We start from the raw sequence: 13,372 nt of genomic DNA, 5'->3' as shown, positions 1-13,372 counted from the left end.
AGATCAGAAAAAGAATGTTTCTCATTGTGCTTGCTTCAAAGCATGTTTAAAAAAAAATAAAAATAAAATATGTACTGCTGATTGCTGTTTAGAAAGTTTTCTTTATTGAGAACATAACGAAAATGACACAAACACCAATTTTAGGGAACTTTCACCTGAAAAAAAAACTTTACATCTAATATCACCTCGAAAACGAAGCTACATGTTGTAAACATAATAAAAACATTTACAGGACTTTGAGGACCAAGCTACCAGAATAATATCTTCTTGCTCTCCGTGGAATTAGTCTATCATTGCAAAGTAGTTCTGAATATTAAACCATCCTCCTGGTACTAGGCATAACTTTCCAGTGTCATTATCATATCACATAATTTCTATCTCACACATTAACATTCATTATAATCCCGATTTACTACTGTTTTCCTTTTTAAACACTTCATGACAAGCACACAGCACAATATGGTAACATAAGAAGTTCGCTTCAGAACTTATGACTACAATTCATATTCACACAGATGTCAAATTTCATTTCGCGATACGTAAAAAACATCCAATTACCGAGCCACACAAATCAAATATTTTTTTTACTTTGCGAGCCAGATCTAAAGACGTCTGAAGTGAATAGTTCACAAGCAACATTCATGAAATGTGTTTCGCCACGTTTGAACTATGATAATGACAGCTGGGAAATTTCGTGAGAGGAATGAGGCTCAAGCTCCATTTTGAAACGTTGCATCGTAACAACTACACGATGATCTCTAATACGTTTAGTCAACTTTATTTCCTACAGGCCACTTCCGCTTCCCTCCCCGTCGTCCACTATGACCGAACGTTTGCGCAGGACAGAATTCCCCTTCCTGCCTCTCTTTGCCTGCGGGGGCAGCTTGGTCTGGCAGGGGGACATATTCAGAGGCAGCCCGGTTTTGGTGGTATCAAGCTCCTCCGGGTCATCCTGGTGGGCCCGCAGCGCCGAGATCACATCCTTGTCGGAGGGACTGAGGCTCAGGCAACCGCAAGGGCTATTTGCGTCTCCGAACTCCTCGGATGCATCTTCAACAGTCATGAAGACGTCACCCCACAAACTTTCACACAAATCTCTGCCGTGCTGATACATCTAATAAGACAAAGAAGAAAAAAACAGGATGTACAATACTGTGTGAAATGGGACTTAAAGGGACAGTGTGTAACATTTACACCGTTTTTCATTAAAAAGGAATACATTTAATGATTGTAAATTTTAAAATATTGCAAATGAATGTGTTCTTAATGTCCAAAAGTATGTTTCAAATATAATCATAGGTCTAGTTATCATTAAATTATATTACATGGGTTGTGGCAATTCTCCAGAGGCGGCCATGTTTGTTATAGTAACCGACAAGGGTAAATGCAGCATCTGTAGCACCTCCTGCTGTCCTGCTGTCTAAATCTTACACACTGTCCCTTTAAATAATTAAATTTCTTCCACGGCCATGCTCATAACTCCCTTTTACTGTGAATCAAATGAACGGCCCCCAATGAATTTACAACTGTAGAAAAATACAAAAAATAATAAAAACTAGCCTGCAAAGACAAATGAAAACTTACTGATTTCAAAAATAAAAAAAAAAAACACTCCCTAAAAATCACATAACTTATGTAACATGTACTCAAATGCATCTTAAGTGACCTATTAAATTTGAATATAGGTAAATAAATACTGTACATGAATAATGATTCAAAATGTACAAAACACAAAACTGAAATCCGCATTTCACCTGAAAATAAAACTATTTTATTTGCAAATGTATTGTATTTAAAAATTCAAAACTATAACTGAAAGATACAGACTGGATTTTAGTTGAAACCACGTGAGTTATTTTAACTTCAGTACACAACAAAACCGAAACATGGCAACCAGCTTCAGCTCTTTCGCCCTTTGCACATTTGTGAAATATCAGTCAAATTTTTTTAGTGGTCCAACCTAAGATGATGTTATGTGTTCAAACATCTACGTACAGTAGAGCAGCAGTGGTCACAATTCATGTTTATGATGTCCTACTTTTCAAAAAAAAAAAAAAAACAATACTGCATCATTGTAAGAATAAAAATACATTTTCCACTGTCGAAATATGGTACGCTCTGGTAAATCTAGACAAATTGACGAGTTTTCCTTCACAAACATCCATGAACTATGTGTGTATCCATTTGAACTGCCGTTCTCTCTGGTGACATCCTAATAACCAGCAATTAAGATCTGCTGCCAAGTTACCGCAGCCCATTTGCTCCCCTTTACGTCTCCAATGTATTATTTTCCGTCGCTTGCCAAAATCCCTAATTTGTGTACCTTGCTTCCATTTTCCCTTTGGCGCAATTGCACCTCGACGTCTGCTTCCTTTCATCTGTTGGGGGGGATTAAGACTCAGGCGCTGGAGGTGTTCCGAGGGTGAAAAGCTATGATATATTCATCATGTTTGAAGGACAAAGAGGATGTTGGCGCTTTGGCTGCGAAACATGCCTGACACGCAAGCACACAAACACTACGCCCTTCCCCAGGCTCACGTCGCTTGTTGCCAAAGCTTATTCGGTACAAGCAGAAATTTCCTGGGGCGCTACCCTGTCCTTGACATCTTATGCTTATTCCATTCTGCCCTTCTCCATCGCAAATCTTACACTCCAATTTCACTTCCACAGAAAAAAATCACAGGTGGCAGAAATGACAAAGGTCAGTTATTTGCAGTTTTGTAGGATTTAAAAAAAAAAGAATAAAGTACATGGAAAAATATGTGGGGCGCCTATGCTGATAAAATGAAGCGCCTAATAATTTATTGGTGTAGCCATAAAATGCTTAAAGGGACAATGTGTAAGATTGAGACTGTTTTTCATAAAAAATGAGGGAAAAGAATGTTTATATATTTCAGAAACTTGCAAGTAAATGTGTTCTTAATGACCAACAGTATGTTTTAAATATAATCATAGGTCTAGTAATCATGAAATTGTATTACATGGGGGGTGGCACTCCTCTGGAGGCCGCCATGTCTGTGATAACCCCGGAAAATGGTAATTGCAGCACCTCTTGCTTTCCGTACTGAAAAACGGTCTAAATCTTACACATTGTCCCTTTAAGACCTAAAGTACCGCATACTAAACGAGAGTTGAGTCCATCAAAAGCAATAAGCTTTTGACGAAGTACCTGATACGGTATGTTAAACTTTGTGTTATGTCCTATTGACATTTTTGAGACTATTTTGCATTATTAGTAGAACTGGGTTTTATCAGCATACCTGCTGATATTGAACACAGGTTCCGGTGCAGTTGTGTCCTCTGGGGTCCGCGGCCCAGTTACGAGCACATGTCAAATCTGTTCTGCAGGCATCAAACCTGCAGCAGAAATGCATACAATTCACACCGATGTTATCATAAATATTCCAATATTATTGGTACATTGTTCTCAGCGATGTGCTGGTCAGTCTCACCATTCCCGGCAAAAGCTGTGGCAGAGAGGCACGGCCTGGATGTAGGAGCGGCGATGGGGATGGGGCCAGCGGGCAGCATCTGGGGAGCAGCGGTAGAAACATGACACGCGCTTCAGGAAGCCTTCACACCTAAGTAGAAAGAGGGAACAGTCATTGCTTATGTCATGTCTTCTGAGATCCAGTATTAGACATTTTTCGAAAGTATTGGTCTAATAACAGCCAGAATGATTGAGCTACATCTGCAAATTAATTGCCAAGCACTTTGTTCTCTTGTTATTGTAACCATTCTCAAGCCTTTCTATGCATACAGCATCAAATGTGCACGATCAAGAGATGAGATGATTGCAGCGTTGGATCTTTGCTTTTTGGCGCCACCTCTGGCCGCTGTTGATATTACATTTTGTAGTGAGAAGGATGGTGTGGATTTAATTAAAAGCTGTCAATTATTGTTTTGTCTCTCTGTGAAATCTGACCAATGACTGTCTATAAGTTGTACTTTCTGTGTAAGAGTCTTGTCATTTATATGCCCCAAATTAGTTTGTTTGTTGATCCAACAACTTGTGACTGTGGCTAACGTTCGAGCTAATGTTAGCTCCTGTCTTCAGCATGTCAAGTAGTGCTAGCTTGTATGCGTTTGGCCCGTTAGCATTTTTGTTTGTGCAAGGTATTTCCCTTGCAAAAGTATTGCAATGATAAAAACTCATTTGCGTGTAATTAACGTTTTGCATTGAAAATAATAGCATTTGTAATGCAGTTTATTCTTTTTTTCATCAGTTTTGATGCCCCCATTTTGAGGACCACTGACTTACAGTACTGTATAAGTAATTAATTGACAGAGTTCCGGGTCTTCCGGGGCTGACGTTTAAGCACCACAAAAAGAAAAATAAATAAGGTCTATCTGTGTGTCGTGTGCGGATTGGTATCAACTACCGATCTGTGGACTCCCGCGTACTGTATTACATTTTTATTCATATAAATTGCATTGAAATAAAAGTTTTATTTTGGTTGCGCTTTGGATTATTGTTAGAGGCTTACATGGGACTCAGCGGCCCACACTTGTCCCAGGGTTCATTCTGATTGCTGGCAGACGGCAAATGGGAGATATCCTGGATGCCTTCCTGTGTGCAGCAACTATCTGTCAAACAGAATACACACAGCGATCCGTCAGTCAAGGTGCCACAGGAGTCTCACTTGCCGTGTTTCTAATGAGCCAAACGGGCAGTCACTCACTGTCTGCGTAGAGCATACACTCCCTCAGGTGAGGTTCTGGGCTGGGCGTGGCCTTGTGCTTGCCATCCTGAAGACACACCCCCTCTGAGCTGATTCCAGCAATCAGCGCAGTCGTCCAATATGCGCATATCAACAAGAGAGTGCGCAAGAGCACAATCATGTCTAAAACCACAAGGACCGCTGTCAATTGGAGAATAATTTACACTCATGTATCATATATATATATATATATATATATATATATATATATATATGCTTCAAGCCTTTCTGTACATCTTTGCATACAACTTGCTTATATTCTTCTCATACAAAGAATTATATATCTAATGTATCAATCAATCCAATTTTATTTGTATAGCCCTGAATCACCGAAGTCTCAAAGGGCTTCAAAGATGAAAAAAGGTCATGTTGAGACTTCTTTCGAAAAAAGAAGTCATACAGAGACATATTTTCGGTGTAAGGTACACAACAGTTTGCATGTGGACTCTGGTGAAACAAAATGATGTGGTTTGATTGAAAATTTTCAGTGGTAAAAATTCACTATTTTGCCAACAATATAACTATATACAACTAAATTATTTCCATGTACAAATAATAACAAGGTGACACATTACGTAATTCTTCTTTTATGCAGCACTTTCAAAATAAACAAGTGGAGAACTGCGCCAACAAGAACTTCATAAATGTACTTTGAAAAGCGTGTTTTATCGAGTTTAAATGTGTTCAAAGCGTATGCGAGAGGTAAAACTATTACAAAAAAAAATATATCTATCTTCATCTGTTGCTTTTGAGTCTGGAACATACAATATACCTAATGATAAGCGAGAGTTCCCGGCAATCCACACGGCAATGCGTGTTATTTCCTCTCTAGCCAAATTCTGAAATAATTGTGCCATTAATTTCGCCACAAGCTCGTCCTTGTTGTTCCCTCAGTAAGAGTGTCTGAGATACCCGGCAAGCTGCGTGCTCTGCATGTGGTGACCTAGTATAGCAGGGTGAGCCTAATTAGGTGGGACTGAGACACCGTGATCAGATGGATGACATGCGTAATTGTGTAATCTGACAAGCTGCTTCTCCTATGTGTAGGCTGGAGAATTAAACAAATCAACTGGCAGCATGGCCTCAGGGCGGGTCTGAGGTATCCGGTTAAAACGCCGTAATATGCCCAATTTGAATATTTCTGAGTGAAAAGATTGTAATCGTGGTTGTTGGAAACATACAATTTTGGCAATGTTTTTTTTTTTTGTCATTTCCTGACATACTAATCGACAGTGATAATAATAATAATGGTGATAATTAAGGTCACTGGATTGTGGACAGTGGCTAGTGAAAACTACTGAAAACTTGCCAGGGTCAAAAGATGCAGTCATATTTTGATAATCCTTTGTAAAATTTCTAAATCTGATAAAAGAGATTAGTAACGAGATAGTCATAGAGAGATAGTAATGAAACACGCCACCTAAATTGACATTTTATTAATCAAACTTATTTTTCCTCTCTTAAGCTATTAGCTGAGGCACATCCTCATCACATGATCTTTGTTGATAGCAACAAGTATTCCTTGAGTTTAATAATTACTTGTCAAATTAATGAGATACATTTACCTGTTGTTTGTTGAAAATATGTTCCACCGGATTAGATCCCAATTCCTCTTTTTATTTTTGCCCAGAAAGATCCTGTCTTCTGCACTGGCGTTGGTGGGAGCTGCTTGCTGCTCGTCTACGTCTGGTTTATATGAAGGATATTTCACTCCCATCCATTCGGTAATATACTCCCCCCTCCATCTTGTTGTACTCTCTCTCTCTCTCTCTGTCGCTTGCTCGCTCTCTTTCTCTCTCTCTAAGTGCAAAAGTAAGAAAGACTGCGCTGCCTCTCAGTTAATCTCCCTATGAAGAAGACGCTTTCCAAATCCCCCTGTTGACATTCTCATTCCGAATACCAACCAAAACAATGCAATTAGATTCCCCAAATTGATTTCAAGATAAACCAAATCCCGGCGGGATCATTGCGGCGCCGAGTCACGCCGGTCTTCCGATCGTTTTGTCGACACACGCATAAACACCGAGGTCGTGGCTTTTTTTTTTTTTTTCCATCGACAAGGTTAGAGGAGGTTCAGTATATGAGATTTAATACCGAACTAAGCTGAGGACCAAGAGCACAAATCTCCGCTGAACTCAACAAAGTGACCTCGCCGCCAGGATGCGACATGTTGCAAAAGCCTTCCGGCTAGCACCGGAGTTCACTTAAACCTATTGCACAGGATGGATTTATTTTTACCACCTGAGCCCGAATACAGAGCTACACGCCTCAGGGTGGAAGTTGTAATTCTGCTAGCAATGCAATGTGGTCTAAAGGTGTAATCCCCCCAAATTCACGTGCTTATTCTCTCCGTTTTCAAAACACACAATTGAAACGTCCGGAGACGGCAAACATGGATGGATGGCAGTGCGGACATTATATAGTGTGTTTTTCCGGTGCTTGTGTGTTTTAATCTCACCTCCGCTTGGACCCGGTGTGCCACGGTAATCCCCGGTGCGGCTCTCTTTCCTGCAGTGCCCTCCTAAAGCTTTTGGCAACGGAGGAGCAGATGGAGAGCATCTTGTGGCCTATATATACCTCCTAAAACCAAAGATTGGGAAACGGAGGACATATGTCTCGGGCCAAACATTTTTAATTGTTTGACGTTTTCCCCCGTCTTAAACTAGAGAAACTGTGAGAAGACTGATTTTAATTTACTGATCTGCTTGGAAACAACCTGAAACTTGTTCAATATTTCTGGAAGAAGATCTTCATCTATATGATCAGCACTGAATTCACTCTGTGCTGTAAAATAGAAGATCTTTTCTTCAATCGTGTACATCTTGTGATTTTTTTTTTCAGCTAACTTCCCCCTAACCGGTGCATAAGCATTCCTGGATGAAAAAAAAAACTTGAAACCAGCATCCTGTGCCACCTGGGTCTGGTTTTTTAAACTTTGGAACAACATATGCAGTGGTATTCTAGATGTATTTTATTTGTCAACTCCATGTTTTATTTCTTGCTCATCTGCTGGAAAATGGTCTCAGTACTGCTTCGTGTTCCAATTCATTTGCTCTTAAATTGAAAAGAAAAATGCACCGTTCCCATCAGGGCACTAAGAAGCATTTAATAACTTTGCTGATACCGATGCTGGTTTGCTGATACTTGAAGAAATCCCATTACATCCTAACGAGATAGTAAGACACCGCAACGGCTTCCGGAGAGGTGTTTTACAGTTTACCTCATAGATTTCAGTGGAAGAGCAGAATGGAAAAGGAAGGGATCGCTTCGGCCGGGCAGACTGTTTCATAACCGTACGGGGTCATTACCACAGAGGACTTTATTTCTAGGGGTGAGGGCAGCGGAGCGGGGGGCAGACAAACAGTTCACCATCTGGTAATTAGAGGAGAAATAACGTTATCCTTTGTGCTAGAGCTATTCAGGGAACAGTGGGAGGGAGGACAAAGCAGGCCATCACTGCTCCCTGTGTACCCTCGCTGTCGTTCTCATTTAACAGAGTTGGATCAAGGCCTGTCTCGGAGCCTCCGGCTTGCCTTCAGCTGCCAAACATTGCCACCCATATTTATTGACTCACTAAACGGCAGACGTTCATATCTACCGTTTGGAATGCCTCTGATGCCGTTCTATTGACCCATTCACCGCAGGGGCGTTTATCTGGAATTAAAGGTGGTCTAAATGGAGGACACATCAAAGACTGCCATCTTTGATATTGAGGAGTGACAAAAACAACGTTTTCTAATATATATATATATATATATATATATATATATATATATATATATATATATATATATATATATATATATATATATATATATATATATATATATATATATATATATATAATACTTTCTGCAAATACCATATTGTGTGTGTCAACAGTCAGTAACAAATACATATGCTCAACAGCACAATTATCAACACACAATCAGTCTTTTTGGGAAATTGTATTTGATGAAAACTAAAATACTGTTTTAAATTGCGACCCTAATGAGGATAAGCGGCTATTGAAAATAGATGGATGGAAGTTCTCCTCCCAGTGGTTAGTCTGCACTATTGCACGCAAAGGGTTTAGAATGTATAAGAAAAAGCTGTAACATTGTTTTTTTTTGGACCAGTCTGAATGTCAGAGGGACAATGATTATATTTTGACTTTAATCAACCTTTTTGAGACGTCTTTCCCAGAGATCAATATTGAGGATAGTCAATGAAGTGGTGAAGAAGGGTTTCACAATATCCTGAAAATATTTATCCCAGCAACCGTCAAGTCGTTTAAAAATTAATTTTCTTGTAGTATATCCCCCTGTAAGTACATAGTCGTTTAAAAATTAATTTTCTTGTAGTATATCCCCCTGTAAGTACATAGATCTGCCTTTTATATTTCTGTCGTGCTCACCAACATTTTATTCCAACTTCACATGTCGTCAATACAATTTATGAGACTTTTCTTGAAAATATATCACTTGTTATGCAACCGGACAGGATTTGTAATGGAATTATGGTATTGCTGAAAGATGGATGATGAAGTAACATTCTGATTCAAGCCGCTATGCATTGATTCCATCACTCAGGTTCTGAAATGACATACAGAAGAGGTCAGGGCAAGTAATATGCCCGCAACACAAAGCCACAGCTGTTAGTCACTTTAGTGATGTTGTCGTGTACTCTTGCAGAACTCCTCGCGTCATTGTAATAGGCTTAGTTGTGTGTATCAGTGCGTATTTGAAGGTCTTTTCATCTACTCGTCGGTTCTTGCCAAGTCTGCTTTGAGGCCGCATCCAATTACCATACATACAAAAAACTAAAATGTTAGCACACACACACACGCGCACACACATTGACACACAGGCTCCGAAGCACTTCTTCACTGAGAACATTTTGGGCTTTATTCTCGCTGTCTCTTTATTGACTGTTTTCTCCTCCTGCTGCTTTGGCATAGAAAAAATGAATAATGTAACAAAAGCTGTGTCTTTTTTTTCGTCTCCTCTCTGCTGCGTATCAATCTGTTCCTTCACAAACAGACCGATGCCATTCATAAACAACAAAATAACTTCATGCTTGAGAAGCCTGTTTAAAAAAAAAAAAAATCTTATTATAAAGAGAAAGCAAATTTGTTTTCTTCTCAGGTACAAAACACAAGCTTGGCACATTTTATTTGCATTCAAATTCACCTGTTTACAGACAAAAAATGACCTTCACTTTTTATGAATTTTGAGGTGAGCAAAACAACTTGGTTTGGTCCACAGGGAGTTCAAGATTATTTGTTTACCGGAATGCCAGGAGTAATTTTTAAATGCAGTAATTCCAACCATAATTTGCATCAAGACACATATATTATATGTAAATTTCACAGAGTAACACCCATGTTTTTTTTTTTTTTTACAAAAACCTAATAACATACACATATTAATTGTTGATTCTGCTATTTCAGCATATAATTGTTCTGCCTGTTACTCTAAGCTAGTCAACCAGAAAAAAACTTTAAAAAAAAAACGACTTAACCAAACCCGGTCCTCAAGGGCCGGCATCCTGCATATTTTTCAGGTTTGTTTCCCCGACACACCTGATTCAAATGATCAGCTCATCAGCAAGCTCGGCAGAAGCCTGATAACGACCCTGATCATATGACTCAGGTGTGTCGGGGATGGAAACCTGAGAAAACTGCAGGACAGCCGTACTTCGAAGACCGAGTTTGGACACCCCTGAGGTAAATCACCGAACATCATCTGTTTTATTCATATAATGAAACATTGTCTTACTAATGCCAATTTGTATCCCCGTAAAACAAAATAAGGTGTTTTGCGAAGGAATCCACGTAGCTAAGTTTAACGTTGCTTCTTGTGCGAATTAATTTGCTCTTTATTTGAAAATAAAGAGATAACTTTCACTTTCAGCATGAAAACATTCTGCTGTTATCTACAGAAATCCTGTTAACATTTCACATAAACTCCCATTTGAAAACCATTAGTCACGCCACCGACATACTGTAAAAAAATGAACAAGAAAAATACAGTATTTGTCGCTCTCACAGCACACAAATATACCAATAGATGAAAATTAATGTCCTTGCTTGAATTGAATATCAGTTGACTGAAGATCTTGTTTCAGAGCCATGCCAAAACTCAGCATATTATTAAATGTAAACATTAATCCGTGAACTAAAACCATCTGGATCCTGGCTATATTTGAGGGCTTCAATTGATGTCTTAAACTTTAAATAAATACTGTACAAAACAATATAGTCATATCAAATTCTCTAACTCATAAAATCGAGTTTAATATACACAGAGCAACTCAGGTGTGTTTCAGTGAGTGTGTCAATCCGTTTGTGTGCATTTGTGTCTTTGAGTTCTTGTCAGAGTGTACAACAATCCGCTTATGGTGTCCCTTCTCTATGCTGGCAGGAAAGCAAGCTGTCATCCAGTGCTGAGGAGGATTTAAGGACATCCTGCTGGGTGCGGCCAGCAGGAGAGTCGCCTCCCGATTTTGAACGAGACGCTGCGGAAATCAGGATTACGCACAAAAGTCCGCTACGTGCTGTCGTTCTCCCAGAGAGGGATTGGAGCGATACACAAAATGTAAGTGAAAAACTATTGCTCTGAAAGTCCTCCAGTGAAACTGTTATGTCTAGTATGATATATAACACTCCTTTATAAAATGACGCTGCAGGTTTTATTTTCACTGTTCAGTAGCGCCACAGTGATGTTGTAATACCATCACCGACCACAAGGAGGTCATAGTGGCTCACCAATGAATTGATGCGCACACAAACGGAAACTCAACACTTGATAAATTTGGTGACCGTGCTGTTAAACCATTTAAAAAAAATAAAGGCTTAGAGCCACGTGGAGGCCTTCTCGCTCTGACCACCCCCACATCTTAGAGAATTTTTTTTTTGGTCATTTTTCTGCCATTTTCAGACCCCTTGATAGTGTTTAATGATTTAATATACAAATGACTGACTAAGAATGTAAAGAACATTCTTATAATTAACGTCTATCAAAATAATTATTTTCACACAATAGCGAACAAACAACAAAGCTGAGAAGTCATTCTTCATTGTACAATCCATCTCATGAAATAAAATGCACACATTCCATTGGGTTCATAGGGTGGGTTGTTCTTTTGAGTAATCTATAGGATAATCAATTTGAAAAAGATTCCATAGTGGCAGCCTTACTGGTGATCTTATAGTGTTTGAGGACTAATTAAAAAGCAGTCATATCAGTCCTGCAACTTTGAAAAACACTAAAGAAGATGGATGGATGGATACAAACTGGACTTAGGTTGTAGCAATGATTTAAAAAATATACGTATATATCAACAAATATGAGCAGTTGTCACTCTCCAAACTCAAATGGATTACTCATTACGTAAGCGGATATGACAGCGCCATGGTTTCCTCTGCACAGAAGCTGCTTAGCACAAGTCATCCATTCCACAACAACTATAATGAGGCCATTGTGAAACTCAATTAAATGCTTCCCTTTGGGCCCAACTTCCACCTGCACTTGGCTTTTCACGCCCCTAGCGTCACAGCACTAATCTGTAGCCTCATTTGTCCGCCGTGAGTCCTCTGGAGTGGCGCCCAAGCACTGGTTTTGCCGGTTTTGATTGAGCTCAGTGGCAAAAAGGTTTTGTGTGGCTTTGAGGTGCTCCACGGTGCCATATAGGTGTGTGCGTATGTGTGTTGGGGTTTGCACAGCTTGCCTACAGGCCACAAAAACAAAGCCCCAATGTCAACACACAGACTGTCTGGCTCCTCCATTGCCAACCAGATGGCCCTCATAGCTCCATTTAATCTGACACACAACAGCCCTCTTACTGGATGCTTTGCCCGGCTATGTCTCCGCACATTTTGTCACTGCTTCTGGCAAATTGAAGGTTGAATGACTCTTGGTCAAACTTTTCCCTGAACCCACATTTGCGTTTATGGGATCGCAGATTTTTCTGAATTATTTATGTATCTGTAAAGGTCTTATACCACTACTCGATTTGTCGTGTGTAATGGTCGGTTTCACAGAAGTTTTTATGACATGAGGGGATGTAACCAGGTTCACTCTCATTTATGTTTTGTTGCAAACCTGTTTTTGTTTCTTCATCAGCTTTAATGTTGTGATGCGCACAAAAATTAGACTTCTTTTTGAACTTGTAAATCTTCAGGCATAAATGTTAATAAAATGAAGCTAATGCGAAGTTACAATTGTACAGAAAAGCCATTTTGAGGTCCTTTAAAGCCACACTAAAAGACTCCGTGTGGGCAATGTGCTCATTTGCCTTCTGGAAGGGTCAGATGGATGGGCCTGAAAAGCTGGTGACAATATGTTATATAAAATCTGTGTGAAAGACCAAATCCCTTCAAAAGCCATTATGTAACAACAATTACCTCCATCTGTTTTTTTAGTAGCCGCAAAATTGAAAAAGTATATGGACAGTTTACTATTACAGTCCCTGTCAAAATCTGTGTTTTTGTTATGTTTTATTATATTATATTATATTATATTATATTGTATTATATTATATTAAATTAAATGTCTTGCTTTTCCTGTGTCAATGTTTATGTCCTTATGCTTTCATTTCCACCTGTTTTTATCAGCCCAGTCTCTTGCGTCTACTCAAAAATTCAAAATTTATATGTGAGCTATAACAAT

At 39.2% G+C, this 13,372-nt stretch overlaps 1 protein-coding gene across 1 annotated transcript; it reads right to left on the bottom strand.

Annotated features, from left to right (window-relative positions):
* Positions 1–81: 81 nt before the first annotated feature.
* Positions 82–6,476, bottom strand: rtbdn (retbindin). Its single transcript, XM_088437699.1, has 6 exons — positions 6,287–6,476; positions 4,683–4,844; positions 4,488–4,587; positions 3,453–3,581; positions 3,261–3,357; positions 82–1,114 (listed from the first exon to the last, which is right to left on the bottom strand). The coding sequence occupies exons 2-6, from the start codon at positions 4,840–4,842 to the stop codon at positions 785–787; spliced, it is 816 nt and encodes a 271-aa protein (XP_088293825.1). The 5' UTR covers positions 4,843–4,844; positions 6,287–6,476; the 3' UTR covers positions 82–784.
* Between the last annotated feature and the right edge of the window lie 6,896 nt (positions 6,477–13,372).

This window comes from Hippichthys cyanospilos, chromosome 16, assembly GCF_059441005.1.
Source record: "Hippichthys cyanospilos isolate Australia breed blue-spotted pipefish chromosome 16, RoL_Hcya_1.0, whole genome shotgun sequence".
NCBI lineage: Eukaryota > Metazoa > Chordata > Actinopteri > Syngnathiformes > Syngnathidae > Hippichthys > Hippichthys cyanospilos.
This window is presented reverse-complemented; position numbering and strand designations above follow the sequence as displayed.

Excerpts from the sequence above, each read along its gene's own strand:
- rtbdn (XM_088437699.1), bottom strand. The coding sequence starts at position 4,842 with ATGATTGTGCTCTTGCGCACTCTCTTGTTGATATGCGCATATTGGACG. Across the intron at positions 3,582-4,487 it reads TGTGGGCCGCTGAGTCCCAT|GTGTGAAGGCTTCCTGAAGC; the intron begins GTAAGCCTCTAA and ends CTTTCTACTTAG. Across the intron at positions 1,115-3,260 it reads CCTGTGTTCAATATCAGCAG|ATGTATCAGCACGGCAGAGA; the intron begins GTATGCTGATAA and ends TTGTCTTATTAG.